The sequence below is a fragment of the Marmota flaviventris genome, chromosome 6 (genome assembly GCF_047511675.1).
Source record: "Marmota flaviventris isolate mMarFla1 chromosome 6, mMarFla1.hap1, whole genome shotgun sequence".
NCBI classification, from domain to species: Eukaryota; Metazoa; Chordata; class Mammalia; order Rodentia; family Sciuridae; genus Marmota; species Marmota flaviventris.
This window is the reverse complement of record NC_092503.1, coordinates 109,219,568-109,243,334: the sequence shown is the minus strand read 5'-3', so window position 1 is coordinate 109,243,334 and position 23,767 is coordinate 109,219,568. Positions and strand designations below refer to the sequence as shown.

General features: G+C 33.4%; 1 protein-coding gene across 1 annotated transcript in view; it reads right to left on the bottom strand.

The window, feature by feature from the left end:
• Positions 1 to 23,767, bottom strand: part of Supt3h (SPT3 homolog, SAGA and STAGA complex component) — a 470,425-nt gene that overhangs the window by 166,793 nt on the left and 279,865 nt on the right. The window contains exons 4-5 of the mRNA XM_027950427.2: positions 3,617 to 3,703; positions 110 to 200 (exon numbers count right to left, since the gene is read on the bottom strand). Of these exons, the coding sequence (XP_027806228.1) occupies positions 110 to 200; positions 3,617 to 3,703 (178 nt within the window). The remainder of the gene's footprint in view (positions 1 to 109; positions 201 to 3,616; positions 3,704 to 23,767) is intronic.

The following is a 23,767-nucleotide window of genomic DNA, read 5'->3' as shown; positions in this document are numbered from 1 at the left end:
ATATATCCTAATATGAAGGGGATATTGACATTAACTTTGAAAAAAATGTGTCATTCAACAGACATGTGTCACAGCTACTCTTTTTATCTTAGTGTTTTGTTTTGGTTACCTTCTAGAAGATCATCTTCATCTATGCCTTTGACGATCTTTGATTTGTAGTCTCGAATAAACATATATTTTAGTAGTCTTCTAAGCTTTTTCTATTAAAAACATGAAATAAGTAAATAATAAAACTTACATACACATTCATTTTATTTAATAAGGACTACTATGATTAATAAAATTTAATAAGCCAGTAACCCAGAATCACTGGAGAAAATACAGCAATCTATAGAACAATTCTATAAAATAAATATGTAGTCATTAAATGAAATATAAATGCTAAAATAAAAAGTAGTTTTAAAATTACCTGTCTTATGCAAGTATCCAGATGTTCCAGAATCACAATAAGTATTTTTTTGTGTGTCTTATAAAAAGTTTTAAATTCTTTTTGAAGATTGTAATAAATACCACATTTGCCATACTAACGTAAGTATCCTTATGCTGTAAAATTTTTATACACAAATTTTTATTTTTAAAAAGTGACTCATAAACATCTAGATAATGGATTTATAACAATTGTTTTAAAAAATATATGTATCCTTTACATATATTTTTTCTATCATCTGAGATCTTTTCACCAGAAGAATTGGTTTATGTATAATATTTTGGTGAAACTATTCTGTAACCTGAGAAACTATTTTTAAAAAACTTAAAGCTCATGAATGATAGTTAGATATTAATGATGGCCTTCTTCGGATTTATTAGAAAACTACAATATCGGGGCTGGGGATGTGGCTCAAGCGGTAGCGCGCTCGCCTGGCATGCGTGCGGCCCGGGTTCGATTCTCAGCACCACATACCAACAAAGATGTTGTGTCCGCCGAGAACTAAAATAAATAAATAAATTAATTAATTATTTAAAAAAAGAAAACTACAATATCACTTAACTTTAAAAGTGACTGGTAAAAGTAGCAGAATACAACAGTCACTAATATGCCATTATGTAAAAATGTGAGTGTGTAACCGATGTGATTCTGCAATTTGTATTTGGGGTAAAAATGGGAGTTCATAACCCAATTGAGTCAAATGTATGAAAGATGATATATCATGAGCTTTGTAATGTTTTGAACAACCAATAAAAAAATGTGGTATGTTTACACATTGAAAAAAAAATAAAAAAAATTAAAAGTGACTGGTAATACGTAGTAGTAATCTGTTTTGTGTTTACACTCAGAAGATATTGTGACTGATTCCTGACCTTCAGGTTTAGGATTTCTTTTCTTCTTCTTTTTCTTTCTTTCTTTCTTTCATTTTGTTTTGTGGTGCTAAGGATAGAACCTGGGGCCTTGGTCTAGGCAAGTGATCCACCACTGAGCTATATCACCAGTCCTTTTCTATTTTTGAGACAAGGTCTTGCTATAAAATACCCAGGCAGGCCTTGAACATTCAGTCTTCCCTCTTGCCTTGAGGCTCCCAAGTAGGTGGGACTACAGGCAAGTGCCAGCATGCCTGGCTCCCTCGTCCAAGATTTCTAATAATAACTGAAATGTACCACATTTTGCAAAGCTATTCACAAGCATTTCAATAGCCCTGAGACATAGACAAATATAATTATTATTTTATATACAGGAAAACAGAGGTAAAGATTGGTCTTACAACCAAAGTTCAGCATAGCCAGAAGTAGAACATAACCTGTGAATCTCAGTTTATTCATTTGGAAAGTAAGAAAAGTACCTCCCTAACATGCCTATTGTGAGGAATTCATGAAACAAGGTGAAGCTGCTTAGTCAATATGTAAAACATAGCAGTCAATAACTACTGCTTGAATGTAAACTAGAAATTATTATTATTATTAATTTTGGTACCAGAGATTGAACTCAGGGCACTCGACCACTAAGCCACATCCCCAGCCCTTTTTTTGTATTTTATTTAGAGACAGGGTCTCACTGAGTTGCTTAGCGCCTCACTTTTGCTAAGGCTGGCTTTGAACTTGTGATCCTCTTGTCTAAGACTCCCCAGTTGCTGGGATACAGGTGTGCGCCACTGCGTCTGGCAAAACTAGAAATTATTAAGAGGAAAAAACCCACCTGTCCATGGATGGCTACCCTTCTTTTCTCTTTGTTCTGATTCCACTTGGTATTTTCATTTTGTTTTATCTCATAGTTCACCTAGGTAATCTACTTTAAATTCTTGAAACATATCAGTGTATAAATAAAATTATTATGCTGAAGAGAAAGATGAGAAAACTGGCAACTATCACCTAAGACCTATGTCTTTGGTTGGTAAAAAGATTCCTTTTGAACTGTAGAAAGTAGTTTCAAATGGTATATATTTCTGAAGCTTAAATATGATTTAAAATTTGATTTCCACAAAAGGGCAAGAAAAAATGTTGGAGTGGAATGTTGGATGTACTGATCTTTTGTTATTTCCACTAGTGAAACAAAAACCTGACAAAATGTTCTACAAGGTACTAATGCTAACTCTGTAGTTTCCCAGCTGTTTTTATAAAGAATCTCTGCTCTAGGGTCTCCTTGCTGCCAATAGCAATCAAGGCTTCTTCCTCACAGCACAACTTCTATGTAGTACTTGATGTGAATTTCTCCTTAAAAATCTCCCAAGTTTTAAAAAAGAGTGAACAAATCTTGCAAATTCTTACTTTTATCTGAGTTCTTCCTTCTCATTTCCAGTCACCATACTAATCATATTTTGCCTTGATTACTGAACCAACACCCTGGGTTATTTGGTCATGTCTGCAGGACTGCGAAAGCTTCACCTTAGAAATCCCAACTTCAACAAATCCTTCAGACTCTCCATCTAAATCACACAACTCTGAAATTCTGGTAAGCCTCAAAGTGGTTCTTCAAATCATAAAGATTTCTTAAACCAGAACATAATCTCTTGAGAGTGAAGTCATTATTTTTCTCCCTTTATATTTTTTATTAACTAAGAGATGATTAACTAAAACATATTAAATATTATAAATTATTTTCAAATAGCTACACTTGGAAAATAATTATAAAATTAGACAAAGAGCAGTGTGAATATTTTAATACCAAGAGTTTAAATAGGAAAAGGAGATGTTTATAAAAAATAGAAATTGTGCTGGGTGTGGTGGCACATGCCTGTGATCCCAGTGACTTGGGAGGCTGAAGTAGGACAATCACAAGTGTGAGGCCAGCCTCAGCAACTTAGTTAGCAAGGCCTTAAGCAACTTACTGAGGCCCTGTCTCAAAATAAAAAATAAAAAGAGCTAGGGATATTGCTATGTGGGTTCATCTCTGGGTTCAATCCCCAGTACTTAAAACAAAAAGCAAAAAGCAAAACGAAAAGAAAATACCTACACAGACATGTAAGGATAAGTGAGGATTAGTTGTGAGCACATTTTGACAAAAGTGTCTTTACATATGTGCCTTTCTCCCTGTATATCTATTCTGGTGTGTAAACTATAGACTAAAACATCAGTTTGATAGTTATGATTCGAAATGAAAAGCTATATAGTAAGGACACAGTTTCCTTATGAGTTCAATTAAACACCAGGACTAGCATCTTAACACAATGAAATTGTTTTATGTTACCTTATCTTTGCGCATCAAAAACAGAAGATCTTCAGGAGAGATTACTCTTGCTCCCCGCAGCTGAGAAACTTCAGCAGCTTGCTGTAACTATTAATAAAGGAAATTTAGGAATTTTTCTCAGTAATATAAATTAAACACAGTATAATTATGATTTCTTAAGAGAGATAAATATACTAAGAACTAAAAACCTTTGGGAGTAATTCAGCAATCACATTATTGCTTTTAAAAGCAAAATACCCTATGTTTTAAGATATAAAAAATGCAATTAAATTATGAGCCCACCTGTAACTGATATAATAAACAGAAATCCTTGATTTCTTTCATGCAATAGAAAAAAATCATACACAGCTTCCAGAAATACATTAATGCACCTGAAAATAATTTTATGAAATTTTATCCTTCATACCCATGTGAGCAATGGTTTCACTCAGTATCACTAGCTGAATAAGTATATTATTAATCTGAGCTCCCATGCTGGTATGATTTGAAATAGCCCCATTCAGAACTTTAAAAGATCAACAAAAACAGTAGCTGTTTCTAATAACCAAAGGAAAAAAAATACTTTTAGTTTTGGCAAGTCTTCAGTGAGGAAAGGATTCAGTCCATAAATCATAATACTGGACTACATTAATTTCTTTCCACACTAATCACATGCACACAAAAAGTTAACTGTATCTGGAATGCACAACAACACGAAACATACTGCATGAAAAGTTAGATTCCCCTTGCAATGCTCATCTGGGCCTTTATATCTACAAAGTCAAGTTTGCAGGAATTCAGAAGCCCTAGAAACACAATCTTACTTGAAACTGACCTGGAAAATAAAAGAATGTGAAAAATGATAGTTCTACTTTTTGGCAAAGACAAACTCAGTTTCTTATTTTGATTAGTTAGAAGGAACATAAAATACATCCATATGAAAAAAATAAAGATGCTGGAGAAAACACTACAAAAATGAGCCTGTAACTTCTTCCAAATATGATCAAGCCATGCTGATTACACTGAAGCAACTTTATCCAATATGAAATATTATAAACATTTTATATATCAAAGCTGTTCTTGAATGCATTCTTCTTTAAAAGAAATAAATCTAATACATATTCCTAAACTAATCTTTTAAAAGTGGCACTGTTATCTTAACAATTATAACAAATTAAACAGTGCATTTGTGCTAAGGAAATTTAGTTTCAATGTTAACACAATTTTACTAAATAAGCTTCAAACCTTCTCTAAATATATAGACTACAAAACAGACTATAAACTCCTTATTGTCAGATTTACCACTGAATTTCCTGGATACTGGTGGTTGGTATAATAAACATAATCCTACCTAAATATAGAAATTTAAATTTAACCATTTAAAAAGAAATCTTGGGGAAAAGGTTTTTTAAAAGATGATGTATCCATCCAAAAATAAACTCAACAGTCTTTTTTTTTTAAGAATGTATGAACATACTTTTTCTAAAAACTGGAAGTGTCAGGAAAATATGTATACATATCCTTTTTCAAATACAAACATTTCTATCAGCTAAAATATATGCAGTCAGTGTGTAGAACAACATGGGTTTGCATATCCATTTGGCTGCACACACAGAGAGAACCAGGAGACAGCATTGTACATTAAGTAACTTTTTTGTGTTCTTAAATGTAATGTTCTTGAAAACTGAAAATCAATACGTAGATATAAGTAAGTTCACTCATGCTAAGAAAGGATCAGGAGAAATATGTATCCCCCAATTAATAAACGGTTTGCCCATACTACATATAAATAATCTCTATTACATTGTTTAAAATGTCAGTTTATAAAAATGTACAAATGTGTTAAACAGTACAACCAGAAAGATAGTGAAAATAGAAAACAAAGACACAGGAGAGTTCAACATGATAAATCACCTTCTCCAAAGTTGTCATGTTTATCAGCCAAAATTTATCTACCTGATTTTCTAATTACTCTCAACTAATAAAATACTCTTACTAGCATTAGCACTGCAGCACTCCCTAGAATGCCCAGGGCTCTGTCTAGTTAGTATGCCACTGGCACTGAAAGTTATCACTAGTTTATCTTACCAGGGCCTGTCCAGTTCTGATGTGTCCCATGCTTCAAAATTACTCTCCCATGAAGTAATTTGACCTTTTCTTCTCTACCAAAGGAGGGGATCAAATGGATTAGCTAAATAAAGTATCCACACCAACATATGTATTATCATTGGAATACTTCTAAAAATTTCCATGTACACCTAGCAGCAAGAGCAAAACAAATATAACAGCACTATCTTACAAAACAGATTGGCAAACCTTAGGGGACCTTTAACCTATTGGATTCTAAATTGCAATGCCTACAAATTGTTATTCATCTTAACTGCTAAAATGATCTCCCTCAAATATGGTGTTGGATTATATTATTAATGAGTATATAAGCTAGGCATTAAGATATTTATTAAGCATAATATCCTAAGTTTTTAAAGTTAATACTTTTTTTGGTTGTTAATGAACCTTTATTTTATTCATTTATTTATATGAGGTGCTGAGGATCGAGCCCAGTACCTCACACGTATGAGGCAAGCACTCTACCACTGAGTAAACTCCAGCCCCATAATATCCTAATTTAACTGCTATGATGACTTTACTCAAATATCATCTTCAATTCTTATTTGGAGATCAAAATAATTCACTATTATCTAACATAAGAATGGTCTTTACCCTGAATGACTCAGATTTTCCCTCTATATCTTCATTCCATTTTTTGTTTTCCTCTCATATAATTCCACATTTAAGCTCCAATAATTTCTGTCTGTGTATTTATGATGGTTAATTTTATGTGTCACCTTGACTGGGCCACAGGGTGTCTAGACATTTGGTCAAACATTATTCTGGGTGTGTTTATGGGCATGCTTCTGGATGAGATTAACGTGAATCAGCAAATAGACCATGTAAAGCAGACTGCCCAGTTTTAGCTCACTTTCTGATGCTGTAATACCACAGGCGAGGTAGTTTATAAACAATAGAAGTTTATTTGGCTCAGAGTTCTGGAGGTGGTGAAATCCAAAAGCATGGTGCTAGAATTTGGTGAGGGCATTCATTCTGCATTATAACATGACGGAAAGAAAAGTGAGTATGTACAAGACACAGAAAGGGTGGGGGCCAAACTTATCCTTAATCTAGGAGCCCACTCCCACTATAACTAGTCTACTCCTGCTATAATTAATCTACTCCCACGATAAGAGAATTGATCCATGAATGAGAGTAGAGTCCTCATGGCCTAGTCACCCCTATAGGCCCCACCTCTTAATATTGTTACAGTGGTAATTTTAAACATGAGTTTTGGAGGGGACATTCAAACCACAGCATCGTTCCTAAGTGGACAGACCTCATCCAGACAGTCAAGCATCTGAATAAGCTTAATAGAGTAGAAAAGGCTGCATAGGAGGAAATAGTTTCTGCCTCACTGAGCTGGGACGTCGGTCTTTTTTTGCTGTGTGCATTCACCTGAAAGAAATATCACCTCTTCTTGTGTCTGGAGGCTGCCAACTTTCAGACTATGTATCTACAAGTTGGCTCTTCTGGGACTTGGCCTCTATAACGGTGTGAATCCTAATATGGTAGTATATTCAAATTATGAAAATTCTTGATTCTTCTTAAAAGATGCCGCATGTTCTTATTAAAATATAGGCTTCAAAATAATGTTCTCAAAGAAATTAGAGCTACAGTTATCTTCACATAACAATGTTTATCACATACCCTAACCATAAAATGTAAATGCTCAGTGCACAATCTTTTAATTGTACTTGTTACCAAGTTTCTTTTTTATCTACCTCAACCAGCTTCCTAACACTCCCATCTCCCAATTCCCTTTCAAGTAAAACTTCTAGGTCTAGGACAACAAATCCCCAAAAGGCAGTTTATAATTATTTGCTAAGGGTCAGCGACCTACTTTCCCCTCCAAGATTTTCAGTTTTCTATCTATAATATAAGGAAGAGCTACATGAAGTCCATACACTTATATTGAAGCTGGGGCCCACATAAATTCAGCAGACAGATTTCTCTAGAGTTTCATATGGTTTTAAATGTACAACAATTAAGCTGAAAATTCCGCAATTATTAAGACATTGAAAATAGTACATCTCAACAATGCTTCTGTGGTATATCTCTTTTCTTTATGTTTTCCCCAAATCCTAGGTCTTTTCCTTTGTAAAGATAAATAGTGAAAGACAGGTGTTGTTTCATTATAATGAAAAGGTAGGATCTTAGGTTAAGTTATTGTCAGATCTGAATTATTTGTCTTTCTAGCCATCTGTCCATCTATCAAGCATAAACTATCTAACCAGGGTAGATTCCAGCCTGGGCTATGAAAGGACAGTCCTGCTTACAACCATATTTACCAGCCACAAATAACCTCAAAGGTCCTCTCTGAATTTTCCACAATGTGACTCAAGAAGTTGGAGTTAAAAAATATATATATTACAACTCTGGTTTTACTATCAAGTAACTGCATACATTTAGATACAGTGAGTAACTTCTCTGGATTTGTAGGTTTATGATTCTCTTTCATTTAAAACAGATACTTTAGGACTTGAATGACTCTTAGAATTAATAATCTTGGTATAATAATAGCTAGTATATATTGAGTACCTATTTTTCATTTTTAAAATTCTAACTTGTTATATATGACAGCAGAATGCATTACAATTCATATTACACATATACAGCACAATTTTTCATATCTCTGATTGTATACAAAGTACATTCATACCATTTGTGTCTTCATGCATGTACTTAGGGTAATGATGTCCATCTCATTCCACCATCTTTTCTACACCCATGCCCCCTTCCTTCCCCTCCCACCCATTTGTCAAGTACCTAAGTTGTACTAGGCTCTATGCTATGTGTATTATAAGTATTAAGCTTCCAATTTTAAAAAGTTAGTATCTAAGGTAAAATGTATATAACAGTAAAAATCAAATAATACAATAAATTTTTTAAGGACAGATAGAAGAACCTTGCCATATTTCTTTCCAATCCACAATCCTGCTTTCATCAGCAAACATTTTCAACTTTTTGAGCTTGTTTTTGTTGTCTACATATCTGAAATAAACTTTTAATTTTCAGTTTTATATATTTGCAACTATTACAAGAGGTGAAAAATATTCAGAATTTTTAAATGCCCCAAATTTAAACATCTTCTTCCTTTTATTCTGATCTTACCTATAAATTGTAATTTTTGTCAAATTAACCACCAGTATTTATATTATTATGTATATGTAAGCATTATAAACAGGTTGGCTACTATGATTAAATTTCTTTTATAATTTGTTTTCTTCTTGGTTTTCCTTGTACTTTTTTTTCCCAGTAAACCTAATACTATTTCATAGGAGACATTTGACAGTTTGAAATACACTTGGATTTCTTGCTTTATTTTTTTGTTGTTTTTAGATGAGATCTCACCTGGAGCCCTCCAGACTCTCCTATTCTTGTTTTGGATCCTTCTTCATCTCAGCTTTTGATCTTTCTTAATGCACTTTCTCATTTTGGTAGAACAAATGCTCTAAAGTTTCCTTTTAGTTCTTGAGTACAGTTATAATAGTTGCTTTAAAATCCTTGTCTATATAATTTCGACATCTGAGACATCTCAGAGTTAACTTCTATTGAATATTTTTTCCCCTTGTTATGAGTCATGTTTTCCTTATACTTCATATTTTAAGTAATCTGGGACTTCATCTGAGATATTGGGACTGTCATATTATAAGAAGTCTAGACATTACATTCCTTTAAAGAATGATGACTTTTGGGGCTGGGGATATAGCTTGGTTGGTAGAGTGCTTGCATGCACAAGGCCACGGGTTCAATCCCCAGTAGCAAAAAAAAAAAGACTTTTTTCTTTTTCTTTATGTTGAAAAAACTGTATATTTACATATCTGTTTATATGATCCCAATTTTGTTAGCAATGTCCAAAGCACCAGAATCATCAGGCAGTCAAATTTATACCTTCTTCTTTCCATCAGGTCTGATCAGGGCATTGACCTTGGCCACATCAATGTCCCAGAGCTTCTTTACAGTCTGTTTAAAATGGTGTTTGTTGTGCTTGAGCCCCACAGTGAACACTAGTGTGGTGTTGTCTTCAATCTTCACGGTTGACTCAATAGTGGAAGAAACTTGATGATAGTCTAATGGCCAAAATTGTTTCTTCCAGGGAAGTTCTTCCAAGGATATTTGGGCTACCTCTACTGCTGCATGTCTTAGGCCACCAGAAGTTAGGTGACAAGTGGATCTTATCTTCTTTTTTGTGGCTATGGAAGCCTTTTAACACTACCTTCTTAGCATTCAAAATTTTTGCTTTGTCTTCAGCTTTGGGAAGGACAGGAGCTTCCTTCTTTGCTTTCAGTGCCATCTTGATGAAAAGGCAAATTTTTTCTTTTTAAATAGGGAGTTAATTAGAATGAACTCAAACTACATCATCTCTCTCCACAGTTGAAATGGACCTCTGAGAGCTGAGAAAGGGTTCTTAAAAAATAAATTTTTAAATATATGTATGACTACAATGTATTTATGACATCTTCATATTGAACTGATAATCTGGCTAAGAATAGAATTCTAGGTTAACATCATTTCCCCTCAGAACCTTGAAGACTCTTTGTAACTGTTTTCTAGCTTAACATGTTCCTAATGAGAAGTCACATGTATTTTGACTCCTAAGCCATTATACAACTTTCTCCTTCTTCACAGAAACTTTTACTGCTGCCCTCTTTATACTTCAGATTCTGAAATTTCATGAGGCGTGCCTTGGTAAGGGTCTTCCTCATATATTTTGCTGGGTACTCACAGGGATACTACAATCTGCATATTCTTGTCCTTTACATCTGGAAATTTTTCTTTGATTTTCGTGAAAATTTCCTTCTTTCTGTTTTATGGGTTCTTCCTGGAATGTCTATGAATTGAATATTGGTGGACTTGTCCCTGGGATCTGATACTATGATCTTTTTTTATTAAACCTCTCAAGACAGTAAAACTTTTCTGTTTTACCAAAATGGAAAAGGAATTGTTGGATATATAGTTTGGATAGGACACTAGTATAAAATATTGCCTTTTCTTTCTATAAATCTTCCTATTTTTAGTTCATCCAAAACTTTAGAGGTACCTTTAATCCTGAATTTTCCCATGTTCCAAAGGCTTTATTTTTCTCAGGTCTGTTATTTCTATCTACCTTAACCTACCAGAATTTTTGACAATTCTCATTTTCTGTGCCTTTGTGGGTTTATGCCTTTATAGATGATTGTGCTGTTTTTTACGGGGTGTTGAGAGTTTTGATAAAAGCACATGTTCCACCCAAGTTTAATCAAAAGGCTAAACTCCATTTTTAATTCTAACATTTATTGAATGTAATACCCTATCTTTCAGATATTCTACATATTATCTCATTCAACACTCAAGACATATTTATGAGAGATGTCCAGACATACAAAACTGTTATATTTAGTAATAAAATTTCAACATCCAGGCATTCATGTTTCTCTCCAAGATTATTTCTTTTTCAGAATAAAGGAAAATGTGATCACCAAATTAAACCTGATGTTGCATTGAAAAAAATTTATGCATAAAAATATAAACAGATGTCTCCCAAGTTACTAAGTTCAACTTAGCAATTTTTTTTTTCAAATTTATAATGGTGTGAAAACACTACTCTTTCAGTAGAAATGGTACCATGATTGCAGTATGCAGGTCTGATGTGCTCCGGTGATACTCAGCTAGCCGTGGCATCATGAGGGAAACAACTGATATACTGCCATGTATTGTGTTGCTCTGAGGTACATTAAGCATATTACATGCATTTCTGACTTGGGATGTTTTCATCTGATGATAAGCTTAACAGGAGGTGACCCCTAATAAGATGAAACGCATCTGTATTTACCTATAAAAATCTCTTCCATTGCTGGCAAATGAATGGTTCAAAAACAAAATACTGGGTCAAAACATGTAAGCCAGTGGCTTTATACACACATATAGCCTAACAACTAAGAACAAAGCAAGTGTTTGGCAAGGTGCTGTGGTGCACATCTGTCATCCCAGGTATCTGGGAGGCTGAGGCAGGAGTATCACAAGTTCAAAGCCAGCCTCAGCAAAAGTAAGGTACTAAGTAACCCAGTGAGACCCTGCCTCTAAATAAAATACAAAATACGGCTGGCGATGGGGTTCAGTGGTGGAGTACTCCTGAGTTCAATCCCTGGTTCCCACCCCTCAAAAAAAGCAAGTGTTTGAAAGGAAATATAGTCACAAGTAAATGAAATAAACATTCAGAACACTATAAATGTAAGATATTTGACCTGGTATTTTCCTATCATATGACGCTTTATTTTTTTCTTGGTATCTGGTCTTTCACTGTCTTTAACATTTGAAACGTAAACAAGTATATAAATTGCTATAAGTGGTGTATAACTTCAGAAGTTTTGCTTCTTACTCTTATTTTTAGAATAGTAAGTCAAATCATTAACATTTTAAAAATATAAGGTTGTAATTATCAATATCTCAGGGCTCAAAGAATTCTTATAAAGACATATATGTAAATATATTTATTTTCAAAAGAATTACCAAACCACAATCAATGTGATCCTACAAGGCTTTAACAAATGTCCAAAAAACAATGATTCTGTATTTGTCTGAAGATAGCAACTTCCACATGAAACTAATTCTTTGGTTACTCATTTAAATGTGAAATTAGGAAAGCAAGTATTAACATTTGAATACTTTCTTTTAACCTACTCTGCATAAAAGCCATTCATAAGCAACTTTGCAGTTTAAATGAATCTATATTTTAAAAGTAAGCAAAGGGGTATTTTAGAAATGTTTAAAAGTTAATATAAAAGTATTGAACCAGATTTTAGTTTAAATAATATAGAATAACTGTACTTATTATACTAAAACTTATACACCACTCTCTACTAAAACTAGATTATAGTTGGAAGTACAATATTGTTAATTACATAAATACTGTTTAAAATGTTAACTACTATTTAACTATTGACAGTAAAATACAATCTACTTAAGTATCTAAATTAAGGTACAATAAAATTGCTGAAAGATGGAAGCTTATCTTGAATCTGTACTACATAATTTAGAGCTATCTTTTATAACTCAGTAACTAGACAATTATATATAATTTTTAATTTTAATTTTTTTAAAATTTTGAGACAGGGACTCACTAAGTTGTTTAGGATCTCATTAAAAAGTTCTATATTTTTAAAGTCCTAAGATATACATTTCACTTGCATTTCCTAAATTTTATAAACATAAAAACTTTTGGTAGCTTACAAAATGTGTGCTTTCCTTGTCTACATGTAATATGCCTCTATGCCTCCTCTTTCTCTGTATACTTCTTGATGCATCTGCACCCTCCTCCTCATTCCCTTCTGTTCACATTTCTAAAAAGGTACCCTAGGAAAAAGTTATAGCTATTTCTTATTTCTTCAAAAGCCAAAAATATAACAGATAAAAAACAATGTTTATTGCTATATTTCCAGAACTCTTCCTTATTCTTCATAAGATAGCTTGAATTCATTTCACCCTAGAACGTGTAGGAATAAACATAGGTCTTGAATTAAATCCCCATGTTGAGATCAGGGCACTAAAAGCATCAAATTACACCAGACCACACACAGACCAATATAATGATTGGGATCGTTACCAAATGGAAAGAATAATTAGAGGGATTGAGAAAATTGATTTCTAATATTATCTGTATTACTACTACACTTGTTTTAGCAAATACAACTTTATGATTATGTTTTTTAGATAAGAAAATATATGCAGAAAGCCAATTTTAGACTTTTAGAATTGCAGTTTCTGATGCTAGGTGTGAAGCAGGAAGAAGAGAAATGCTGTGATACTCAGTGAAGGTGTGGCTTTCTTGGTCACTACAGGATCCTGGAGTGTTTCAGAGCACTTAAGATTACTATACCTCCATTTTATGGTCTAACTTAGTGAACAATCTCCATGCTAGGTTAATAAGATTTAAAAACCATTACCTTAAAGATAGTTTCTACCTGGGCCTGGTGGTGCACACCTGTAATCCCAGCAACTGCAGAAGCTGAGGCAGGAGGATCACAAGTTCAAAGTCAGACTCAGCAAAATCGAGGTGCTAAGCAACTCAGTGAGATCCTATCTCTAAATAAAATACAAAATAGGGCTGGGGATGTGACTAAGTGGTCGAGTGTCCCTGAGTTCAATCCCTGATACCACCCCCCCCTAAATTTTCTATAACATCTTGTTTTTTTTTTGCTTTTCATAACATTTTTAAATGCTTATGACTTGATGCTTAAGTGAGATAATGTCTTTCAGCATGTAGAAAGCCTCAAATATAATTTACATTTATTGAGAAAAGAGAAATTAAAATTTTGGGTACTCATAAAAAAGTTTGTAGCTTTTAGTATTCATAAAAACTGAGAGCCATTACCAGACATTTATTTAGCATTAATGCATTCCAATAAACAAAGTTAGGATTTAAATAATTTCTGTGGATAAATGTGTTATATTTCCCCCACCCACTGCGATTCCCCTTAGGGCCTCATGAATGGTAGACAAGTGGTCTACCACTGAACTATACCCACAGCCCTTTCTAATTTTCTTTTCCTTTCTTTTTTTGAAACAGGGTCTTACCAAGTTGTTCAAGTTGGCTTCCACCTTGCAATCCTCCTGTCTCAGCCTCCTGAGTAGCTGGGATTATAGGTGTGTATCACCATAATGCCTGTACAATAGTTTCTAATGTGTGTGTGTGTGTGTATACACACACACATATACATATATACTTGTATTGATATATATACACACATATATGAAAATATATATTTATAAGATAAATATGGAGATACGTGTGTGTGCGCACAAGTATATATAACTAAAATCACTTTCTTCAAAGATGTAAGGTAACTCTCACCTAAACATAAATGGAAAAATTATTTGGCTTCTTTTGATAAAGAATTAATTGTTTCTCTAATAATTTCTCATGTAAAAATCACTGTGATATTAATTAAATACAACGCATCCATTAGTATTCATACAATTTCACAGCAATAGCTTTAAACAAAAAAGCTGATCTTTCTCATTTTCAAGTTCTTCAAGCGGTAAGTAAAGAGAGATAAATACGAAATGAGCTCCAAAGAGCCTTTCTGCTTTTGTTATCTGATCCTAGTATTTAACCCTGGTGGAGTTTATTTTTGGTTTCATAATTAAGTGTTGGTGTCAATGAGAGAAGAAATAAATAAGAATCACAAAAAGCAATAGTGCAACCTGGTAAAATGCATATGGGAATCAATTTTCAAACCAGTGGAAATAACAATCAACCCAATTAACTGTATGAGTATGGAAGGCAGTTATGAGGTTGGGCTCTTATTTAGTATTAATGATTTATTTTACCACAATGGTTAACACAGTACACAAATCAGCAGGTGATATAGGCAATTATTTCAGTATCCTTCCTAATAGATTCAGATGTATTTGAAAGCCAAAAACAGTTGCAAAATGGGATTATAGCACTGTAATCACTAACAAAGTATCTATTTCCTATCTGCCCTGTGTTTTATCATATGGTGAATAGAGATAATTTGTATATACTTCCCCCTTAGTCTGTCTGAGAAAGTAGCCCTTATTCAAATGTTTTATCTAAAGATTGCTTGCATAGGAAAAGTAATATATGTTGTATACAGTATTTATCAAATTAGATGTGTATATGTAAAACAAAATGAAAAATCAGGTAGGTTTCCCGTGCCCAGATGTCAGTCCCATATTCCACTACCATGTTATTAAGAAGGGCTCAATAAGATGATAAGTTTACATCATATTACACTGAGATCACTGTAAAGATCAAATAAATAATGTTGTGTAGATAAAAACAAACTATATAAACATAAGATATTGCTTAGGAAGGGTGCATTTTTGGTTAGGGGGAAGGTGAAACAGCAGCGTATTTGGGAAAGGCCAAGAGATTTCATTGAGAATGTGGTAGGCTGGGAAAATGTTTAGCTTTGGTTACTAAAACCAAAATTGGGATACTGCATTAGATTCATTCACATCAGGATACAATTATCCAACAATACTTACATAGTCATATTCTGAGAAAGTAAATAACATAAAAAGATAGAAACATATAGCCTTCAAAAATATAAGTGAGATGTCACCATATCTCTGAGGATTTCTCTAACTGAAGTACAGAACTATCACATTCCCTTTTCATTGGGCTGCCTAGGTACCTGGTGTAACTTCAGCCAGTTTACCAGTATCACTTCTGTTTTGTAACAATCTCTTAAAGAAGGTTTCCCTTCCAGGATGAAAACTCTCCATTAAGGTATATTTCTAGAACGAAGTAAAGTGGTATTTAAGTAATTTGTCAAAAGCCAAGAAAAACTAACAGTTGTATGGCAGATACAGGGAACAGGCACAGAACTACAGTGGGACGGCTAAGGACTGCTGAGTAATATTCTGTGCTCTGAGAGAATGTGATCAATAACTTAACGCAATAGAGAGTGTATTTACTAACCAAAGCAAAGAAACAAAGAGATCCAGAAGAAATACCAATTATATTGCAGAGATATTAAAAATAAGTGAGGAAAAAAGGCAGAGAGAAATGGTAATACCTAACACACAATAACACATAACAATATAATAATAATAACAACACCTAATAGTGATCTAGCATTTCCTTTTCTTGATTCTCAACACAGTGATATTACAGAGGGGCAAATCTGGTAATTACTCAAGCTGAGCCTGAAACAAATTAAAATTCAAAATAGATCTTGATTATTATTAAAACTAAATTTTAAATAAGCCAACAGGACATACTCTAGAGGATCTTTCTCAATTTCATTCCAAAAATACCCTAAATAATGTATCTCCTATGCCCATAACAACACAAATTTGGTTATTTTAATCCTCACTTTGGCACTTGCATAAAAGTACACAACGTTTCTTTGAATGATTTTTAAATTCTCATTCCAGTTACTTTCAGTTGGAATATATTAGAATAAATGCAATCATCAGGTCCCTAGATGAGGGTAAAGACTCTTCTGTGAATCTATTCTGTTTCACAATAAGAATATGACTAATATAAGCTCATTTTTTTGCTAGGCTTCACAGTTACTTATGAAGGAGGTTGAGACATTCTATGTATTTGCAGTAAAATACATACAAGAATTTACCTGGGCTGGAATCTAAAGAGTAAGTCTTCCAGTATAATCTCAAGTGAAAAGAAAGAGGCATTGAGAGGGTCAGAATCCGATAAGCTAAGTCAGAGAGGAACTCCTGCCCATGTGTTCCTCCACAGTTTCTCCTAAATTCACTCTTTTCTACCTACAAATTGGATTTAGTTTTCATTTATTGTCTCCCTGGCTAATAGAAATGAACTTTTTCTCTATATTCTCTAATAAATTTGGTTTTGGTACAGAACACTTTGATCAAATCTCAGAACCACCAGCATGGCAATCAAATAGGACTTGGGAACACTGAAGTAGGAGACTGCTAGGGTTTGAATCTTTGTGTTTCCCCCAAATTCATGTTTAAGTCCTAACCCCCAAGGCATTAGGATATAGGACCTTAGGAAGGTGATGAAGTTACGAGGGTGGAGCCCTCAACCCTTTCACCATGTGAGGTCAGAGTGAGAAGATTAAGTGTGAACCAGGAAGTTAAGCCTTCCCCAGACAATGAATTTGCCAGCATCTTGATCTTGGATTTCCAGACTAAAGAAAGTGAAAAATACATTGCTACTGCCTTTAAGTGAATTTTTAAACATTTTGTTATAGTAGTCCAAATGGGCAATGCTAGAATCACAAATTAGAAATTGCCTTGCTTTGGCTATTTGTAAGATATGGAGACAAGTAAGTTTGCCTGATTGAATCTTACTGCCCTTGACAAAAAAAGGTGACGATAACTTATAAACAAATAAAAAATTCATTTTTGAGAAAAAAGTCAATAGATTATCCACTTTGCCAATTTCATGTTCATCTGCCATAATTAAACAACTGTTAACGTTAGTATGAATGAAGTTACCATGTGTACTTCTACATTGTCTTGGTTTACCCACAGGGTTCTTTGGAATGCAATATTTTAACCTGAAATGTTATATTCCTAGACTTTATTTTCCACTTCAACAAATATCTTCCATAAATATTTAGTCCCTTGGGGCAGGGTTGTAGCTCAGTGGAAGAGCACTTGCCTGGCATGTGTGAGGCACTGGGTTCGATTCTCAGTACCACATACAAATATATAAAATAAAGGTCCATCAACAATTAAAAAAATATTCAGTCCCTTAATGAGGCGCTCATGATCTATTAAAGTTAAAAATTTGTCACGAGTTTAGAAATTCTAATTTAACAACAATTCTAGCATTTTATAATATTTTAAAAATTACTTCAGAAAACTTAATATTAAATTTACATATTTGTTCTTTGTTATTAAGGATCTCATATATGTTAAAAATACATGTGAGAACTGTTAGATTTATATGTCACTTCATCTTTTCCATCCTCATTATGTTCACATTTTAGGTATTCTTGAAATTTTCAAAAATTAAATCCACATATTTGACAAAATACTGAGTAGAGTTGTCTATACCATGCTAGCAGAGATATCTGTGGGGAACGGAATTCTATATTACGTTAAATGAAATGATAAATTTTTACTTGGTAAGTTCTCCCTGTGTCAGGTCCTCTTTCTCTTGGCTGCATTCATACTCATTTTTTAATTTCCTTTTCATTGACTTTAAATCTTTTATTTCTGTTTCTTCACCTTAAAACTGATGGTTGGTATTGGAAGCTGAAGTATCTTCCAATTATTGTTTTTTTTGGGGGGGTGATGGCTAAAATGAAATATACAGGCATGGGGAGTAAAAGATCAATTATTTTTAATTTAACACTGATCTCTGGTTTGTTCATTTGATATACAGTTATGGAACACCTAATAGACAAGTCATGAGGGTGGGAACTAGAAATTACACTAATCAGAAGCAAAGCAAAGGAAACAAGCAAACAACAACAGAAACAAACAAGAATAAAAATTAAAGCATAGTCCTTAATCTAACAGACCTATGGATGGATTATTTTCTAGTTAAGATGTATAATAAATGTCAGCAGGTCTTATGACAACTATAAAATTTTATTCTGAAATATACAAGTTCAATGAGGCTATGCTGAAAATGTTGAACAGTGTATTAAGATAAAACCTTTGCAAAAGTTGTATAAGGAAGTCAAGCCAAATTTTAAGGTTATTAATTTTGAGAGTTCCAATAACACTCTATAGATTATATAAAATGTCTATAGAAAATATCCATAGTCATCTGGAGTTAATGTTTGAATACTAGCCATGATTAATTTCCAGCCTAAAGGCATATCAGATTGTATCTCCTAGTCTTTAATCAGGATTTGGAGAAAAACTCAGTTTTCAGAATATATCTGGCTGAACTTAAACTAATGTATGTGTGTCTAAGTCATCTTGGAGGATCATTAATATTTATTTGAATACATGTTTATCAGTAGGAGCTTGGAGAAAAACAGAAAGCAGAGTTTAACTGGGTAATTGCAGAAGAGTTTAACACAGAAACTATTTTAAAATCTGCAGTAGTTTAGGGAAACTACCATGTATGGTACCTACATGCCACTACTCTAATACAGCCCACCTCCAACTAAGAGCAAGAAATCCTTTCTAAACCTAGGCTTAGAAAAGCAGGGGGATATAGAAGTTGCCCAAACCTGGAAGCTTAGAGAAGTTCACCTGACAGGGATACAACCAACCCTGATTTTATATTAATGCCACTCAGGACCTAATGGCCACACTTCAGCTAAAAGGCCAAGGGCAAGACAGATCTAAAGAGATGAACCACATAGGATACAGGAGTATTTAGGGCAAAGAGAGGATGAAGGGATAAATTGAGGATATCCAATATCATGATGTCTTTAGACTTAACAAGGATAAACTTGCCAGGACCATTTTACCCCTCAAATGCTTAAAGTGGAATGCTCTTTGTCACCTTCTAAAAATATTTCTCTTCAGAAAATTTTAAAATAGAAATGGGTGGAAAGTGTACTCTGCCAAATAAATAATGTGGTCCACTGATGAACACTGTAATTCTAGATTCCACAACTTAAGAAAGGGCAGCATCAGTAATTAGATCAACAAGAATAAACTAGTACTTGTTGAGTATACTATGAAATCTCTCACTGATTCACATATTTCTGAAAAATTATTCTTCTGATCCTTGAAAAAAAAACTTAAAGGTGAGGTGATATTAGTATTTTACAGAATTTTTTTCAGATAAACATTTTACATACAAGGGAACAGTAAATCACAACATTAAAATAAGAAGAGAGGATGTGAACAAGTCTGTCAGACAATTATTCCTTGTTTCCACCTAATTCCACAGCTAGTAGATAGCTAATTTTCTAATATTTAATGGTTTCTTCATGTAAACTATATCTAAATATGTGAAATAATGTGCCCAATCAACATTCACTATTATTGGACTTAGGCAAAATTAGCAGGTTTTAATAAAATTTTTATGAAGATTTAAAACTCTGATAAAATTCCATGAATATTCCAGTTCAAATGTTTTGTTTTTAAAAATAGGTAAATAACTTTTCATATGGTCTGTAACAGATCTATTATTAAAATACACAGCAATTCTTTAAGACATTCTTTTAGAAGTCTTAATATGCTTTTAAGATTTATGAAATTCAATTTTTTCAGTTGGTGTATCAGATCTAATACTGGTTATATGACCTTGGGAGCTAGGTAATTACCTTCAATTTCCCTATTTTTAATATGGATTAAATGGCACTGTTATTTCAGAATTGGGTACAGGTATTATATTGTACATGCAAAGAGGCTGGCATAGTTTTTTATATCAGATTCTCAAAAGACATTAATTTTCGTTGCATCTTTACTATTTTCTGTCCAAAAGGTGATACGCAGAATTAATATGAAAAAAATACTATCCCACAGTCTGATTAGAATCCAGCTCTCTGCTTCCTTACTAGGTAGAGATAGATGTGGGAGGGAGAATTTTTAACACCTAACTTGATTTCAGTGCCATTTATGTACAGACTTCGGTGTCCAACCTCCGTCAATATTTATTCCATGGATTTTGTTTCATTTGTTGAGTTAAAGTTCTGCCCCAGTTGCAAGTTATGAAGTAGAAATGAAAAACTACCCCAAACTGTATTAACTTCTATGATATTGCCAAGTGGTAAGTATTTATTACAGATTCACAAATAACCATGGGTAGAAAGTTCACTTGGCACTTTTAAAAAAATATTTTTAGTTATACATGGACACAACATCTTTATTTTGTTTATTTTTATGTGAGGCTGAGGATCAAACTCAGGGCCTCACACGTGGCAGACAAGTGCTCTACCACTGAGCCACAACCCCAGCCCCACTTAGCACTTTTATTTGCTTTTCTGAAGCACTCAGTCCTACTATATAGTATATTGTTATTAAGACAAGAAATGTAAAAGTAAAAAAGAAAATTAGAGGATTGATATGGATTCATCATTCAAAACAGAAGTTTTCGAAGAGGGAGAAAAAAATGATTAAAGAAAAAATTCAAAAAATATTCCAGAAATAAAAATATAATATTCCAGATAACTCTACTAAATGCTAGACATGTTGGATGAAAAAAGACCATCCCAAGTCATATTCACTTATCCATTCATGAGTATTTTTTGAGAAGTGGGAATAATAATTTTTTGAGAAGTGGGATATAACATTGAACAAAATATATAAATATTTATATTGTCATGGAGCTTATATTTTAATGGTGAAAAGACAAATAATAAATTAACAAGTTATGATAACTTCTATGCTAAAATAAGAACTAAGAAAGGATAAAGTATGCTGGGGGGGGGGGGGGGGGGGCGGGGTGCGCTGGGATTGTGGATCAGAACGCTGAGCTCTTGCCCAGCACGGGCAGCACCTGGGTGCGATCCTCAGCACCACATAAATATAAAGGCATTGTGTTGTGTCCATTTACACCTAAAAAATAAATATTAAAAAAAATTTTTTTTAAAAAGTATGCTGGGGATAGATGTTGTAGGTTATTTTACACAGTTAAACAACTTTTCATATCAGATCAGAGCAGTACTCACTATTAAAGTAACATCTGGACAGAAACCAGAGGAAATAAAAGGGTGAATCACACAGATATCTGGGACAATACTCCATACAGGGGGAATAGGAAGTACAAAGGTCCTGAGGGAAGACTGTGCTTGAACATGCCGGAAGAAAGAAGGGAAGCTAACATGGCCACAGCATACTGAAAGATGGGAGAGTGCTTGGGGGATGAAATCAGAGAAGTATACAAGGTGGAGGAGAGGAGCATGTCATGTAAAACATTTCAGACATATTATAAAACTTCAGAACTCCAAGGACAAACAATACTGAAAATTTACAGAGATAAAGGAAAAACAGATCACTTGTAAATGTTAAATAATTAGAATATCATCTTAACAACCCTGAACACTAGCAAATAATGGAGAAATGTCTTAAAAATTCTGAGGTTAAATAATTTCTAATCCAAAAGTTTTCACACTGCTAAAATCTATCAACATTGAGCAAGATAATTTAAGACATGCAAATTATATACAAATACACCAATCACAGTCTCTTTTTACAAGGCTAATAGAGAATGTGATCCAGCAAAATAAGGGAATAAACCAAGAAAATGGATGCCCTTTCATTGGTTTACTCTTTTGTAGGAAGTTGTGTGGGACATAAGGGGTCCAATGGGAAATAAAAGGAAGTTTCCATGATGTGACTGTGGATCCCAGGATGAGCAACTTCTAAAGCAAGCAGACAGAAAGATCTGGGAAAGATATTCCCAAAACTCGTCATTGTGAGAAATGACGTTTTTATATTGATAGGAGGTCCACATTTGTTGAGAGCTGGATATGAATTCTTGGTAGATACAAAGAAAACTAAACAAAGGAATAAGATAATTATTTAGGAAAATAATAGAAGATGCCATCAAAAGTCTACCAACCAAGAAAAGCCCAGGACCAGACAGACTCACCATTGAGTTCTATAAAATCTACAAAGAATTAATACCAATACTCCCCAAATTATTCCATGAAATAGAAAAGGAAGGAACCCTTCCAAACTCATTGTCCAAAGTTAGTATCATCCTGATACCGAAACCAGGCAAACACACATCAAGGAAAGAAAATTTCAGACCAATATCCCTGATGAACATTGATGCAAAAATTCTCAATAAAATTCTGGCAATTCACATATAAAAACATATTAAAAAACAGTGCATCATGATCAAGTGGGGTTCATTCCAGGAATGCAGGGTTGGTTCAACATATGGAAATCAATAAATATAATTCATCACATCAATAGACTTAAAGAATCATATGATTATATCAATTGATGCAGAGAAAGAATTTGACAAAATAAATACAGAACCCTTTCATGTTCAAAACACTAGAAAAAAATAGGGACGGTAGGAACATACCTCAAGATTGTAAAAGCTATCTATGCTAAACCCAAGGCCAACTTCATTCTAAATGGAGAAAAATTGGAAACATTCTCTCTAAAAACTGGAACAAGACAGGGATGCCCTCTTTCACCACTTCTATTCAACATGGTCCTTGAAACTCTAGCCAGAGCAATTGGATGAAAGAAATTAAAGGAATATGAATAGAAAAAGAAGATCTCAAACTATTATTATTTGCTGAAGACATGATTCTATACTTGGAAGATCCAAAAAACTCCACCAGAAAACTTCTAGAATTAATGAATTCAGCAAAGTAGCAGGATATAAAATCAATACCCACATATCAAATGCATTTGTGTGTGTGTGTGTATATATATATATATATATATATATATATATATATATATATATATATATCAGTGATGAATCCTCTGAAAGGTAAATTAGGAAAACTACTCAATGCACAATAGCCTAAAAAAAATATACTTGGAAATCATCAAAAGAGGTGAAAGACCTTCACAATGCAAACTACAGAACACTAAAGAAAGAAATTGAAGAAGACCTAAGAAGATGGAAAGATCTCCCATGCTCTTGGATAGGCAAAATTAATATTGTCAAAATGGCCACACTACCAAAAGTGCTATACATACTCAATATGATTCCAATTAAAATCCCAATGACATTCT